At 39.0% G+C, this 3,373-nt stretch overlaps 1 protein-coding gene across 1 annotated transcript in view; it reads left to right on the forward strand.

Annotated features, from left to right (window-relative positions):
- Positions 1-3,373, forward strand: part of parvaa (parvin, alpha a) — a 48,192-nt gene that overhangs the window by 16,376 nt on the left and 28,443 nt on the right. The window contains exons 8-9 of the mRNA XM_032511736.1: positions 1,164-1,183; positions 1,282-1,343. Of these exons, the coding sequence (XP_032367627.1) occupies positions 1,164-1,183; positions 1,282-1,343 (82 nt within the window). The remainder of the gene's footprint in view (positions 1-1,163; positions 1,184-1,281; positions 1,344-3,373) is intronic.

The following is a 3,373-nucleotide window of genomic DNA, read 5'->3' on the forward strand; positions in this document are numbered from 1 at the left end:
AGATAAAGACAATATTTGTTAATAGATTATGTAATAAAATTTTATTTCTGAATTATTTTGTATCCCTCGGGTCAATTTGACCCGAGGGATACGAGAGCGTCCAGAAAGTTAAGACAACACAAGGGTTAAAAACATGCAGCTTACAAAGACGTAGCATTTTGCAGACATTAGCTAGCAAGCTAACTTGCATGTTTTTGTTTTTTTTTAATTAGAATTTAAATCATAATATGGATAGACAGCCATTGTATTTCAACAAGGAATGTAATGGCACCCTTAGCTGAAGAATTAGACAATTTAAAAAACACACATACACAAACACACACACACACGTATCGTCTCCCTATGAGGCTGTCCTGCAGCCTGACAGCAGTGGAATAGATAACACCGGGCCAAAACACACATTTTGTCATGGTAGCTGGATACACTGTTAATAACACACACACACACACACACACACACACACACACACACACACACACACACGTGATGGTAAAGGCAGGCAGGTCTGTGCAATGGTCAATGGTGTGTGTGTGTGTGTGTGTGTGTGTGTGTGTGTGTGTGTGTGTGTGTGTGTGTGTGTGTGTGTGTGTGTGTGTGTGTGTGTGTGTGTGTGTGTGTGTGTGTGTGTGTGTGTGTGTCTGCCATTTCTTGCTGGCCTGCCTATTGCGATATCACTTCCTCTGGGACACTCACATTGCAGTGTTCCCTACCCTCCAAAATCACCTGACCCTTTCCCATAACAACATTCTCCAAAATGCTAACATTGTAATAATAAACACAAAAGGCCCTCAATTCCCATAGAAAACATTCATGTACAGTAAGGCACGTCTTTATTCTTTGTATCAATACTAAACAGTATTGTTCTGCGGTTGAGATAATTACATTGTGCAATAGTATGTATCATTGTGAACAACCCAGTGATGATGCCCAGGTTATTTGAATACCCAAGGTGAACCTCTGTTTATTGTTAATCAATTTATGATACCCTAGCTACAATATTGTATTGTCATTTTTGTGACATAATCCTCTATTTTCTACATTCCTCTGTAATTGAACTGGAAGCACTTGTCTTTCATTTCCCCTTGTTTTCTATAAATATTCAAGTGTGAAATGTATGTGCTTTGTCATCCCTTTTTTTCCTATTTCTTTCCTCTTTCTCTTAGGGCTTTCTCTGGCAGACATGGTATGTCCTCATTAAGAAGGGTGTATTGAACAATTTATTTTCCTGGAATATTCACATTTTGCTTTTTGATGAAAATGTATTTTGTTTGTTTTTCACAGAGCGCGATGCTTTCGACACCCTGTTTGACCATGCTCCAGATAAACTGAATGTTGTCAAAAAGGTACTTAGTCTTTGCATCTCAGGGCGTTTTCACACATACGTCATTTGGTCCAGACTCTCAGGCTTTTCAGTTTGGTCCAAACAAAAATTGCAGGTGAGAAAGGTGCCTTGGACCACGGTCTGGAGCAAAAGACCAAATTTTGGTCTGATCAAAAGAGATGGTGTCGGTCCGGATCTAACTGAACCATGGTCCGGTTCATTTATAGTGTGAAAGCATTTTTTCGATGGTTCGGACTTTTGGACCAAATAAAAGAAGCTCTGGCAGCCTCTCTTTGTGTTACATACAAAACCGGGGAAGCTCCTTTAAGGAATAGCTTGGGGCTATATGTGTAGGTTACCTGAGAGAGTGTTTGACGGTGAATGCGCTCAGAGTGGACAGCTGTCGGCTATCAGAGCAGAGAATATTTTGGCAATTTACTTGTTAAGTAAATTGTTAGTCCCGCTAGGATTTTGCAGCCTTTTTTAAAGATTGTTGTGGCCCAAAATGCCGGATTTCGCGGGAGCTTTTGTAAAAAATTAAGAGATAAAAGTTGTAATGCCTTTTGTACATTTGTTGCAATGAAGGTGTTAGTTAATTTCCTATCCTAGGCAGAGACACACATTCATACTGTTAAAGTACTGTTAAAGATAAAGTACTTATTGGACTTTAACTTATCATTGCATGTACGTAGCATAGCTGTCCTCAATTTCGGTCATCTGTGTGTCTTATCTCCGTTTTTTCCTGCATCCACCTTGTGGGTTTGTGTGTGTGCACACGCGCGTCAGTCGCTGGAGGAATGGAGCATTGCTGCAGAGAGCCGACAGGATTGAAACAGCAGCAGCTTTCTGCAACTTTAGGCAAGGCAAGGCAGTTTTATTTGTATAGCACATTTGAGCAACAGGGCAATTCAAAGTGCTTTACACAAAAACAGTTTTAAAAAAAAAACAGTTAAAAAATAAAACACAGATAAAACACAGACGAAACAGTTAAAAATAAAAACAGATAAAACACAAGAATAAAAATTACAGTGCAGTATAAGAAATTAAACATTAAAGAAATTAACATAATTTGAAGAAAGGCAACATCAAAAAGAAAGGTCTTCAGCAGTGATTTAAAAGAACTGAGAGTTGCAGCGGATCTGCAGTTTTCTGGAAGTTTGTTCCAGATTTGAGGAGCTTAGAAACTGAACGCTGCTTCACCCCATTTAATTCTGGGACAGAAAGCAGACCTATTCCAGATGACCTGAGAGGTCCGGTGGGGTCATAGTGTAGTAACAGATTAGAAATGTATTTTGGCCCTAAACCGTTTAGTGATTTATAAACTAGCAAAAGTAATTTGAAATCAATTCTTTGAGGCACAAGAAGCCAGTGTAAAGACTTCAGAACTGGAGTGATGTGATCCAGTCTCTTGGTCTTCTTGAGGACCCGAGCAGCAGCGTTCTTAATCAGCTGCAGCCGTCTGATTGATTTTTTTTTAGGAAGACCTGTAAAGACACTGTTACAGTAGTCAAGTCTACTGAAGATGAAAGCATGGACCAGTTTTTTTCAAATTTTGTTGACACTTAAGTCCTTTAACCCTTGATATATTCTTAAGGTGATAATAGGCTGACTTTGTAATTTGCTTGATGTGGCTGTTAAAATTCAGGTCAGAGTCCATGACTACACCAAGATTTCTGGCTTTGTCTGTTGTTTTTAACATTGTTGTTTGAAGCTGAGCACAGACTTTTAATCGTTCCTCTTTTGATCCAAAAACAACCACCTCAGTTTTTCCTTCATTTAATTTCAGAAAGTTCTGGCACATCCAGCCGTTAAGTTGTTCAATGCACAGTTTTTGTATTGGACTATAGTCCACTGGCGATAAGTTTATGTACATTTGTGTGTTGTCCACATAACTATGGTAACTTATTTTGTTGTTTTCCATAATCTGGGCCAGTGGAAGCATGTAGATGTTAAACAGAAGAGGCCCCAGAATGGAGCCTTAGGAAACTCTGCACGTCATATTTGTATGCTCAGATGTATAATTACCCATTGACACAAAGTAATCCCTATTCT

Source organism: Etheostoma spectabile, unplaced genomic scaffold (genome assembly GCF_008692095.1).
Source record: "Etheostoma spectabile isolate EspeVRDwgs_2016 unplaced genomic scaffold, UIUC_Espe_1.0 scaffold456, whole genome shotgun sequence".
NCBI lineage: Eukaryota > Metazoa > Chordata > Actinopteri > Perciformes > Percidae > Etheostoma > Etheostoma spectabile.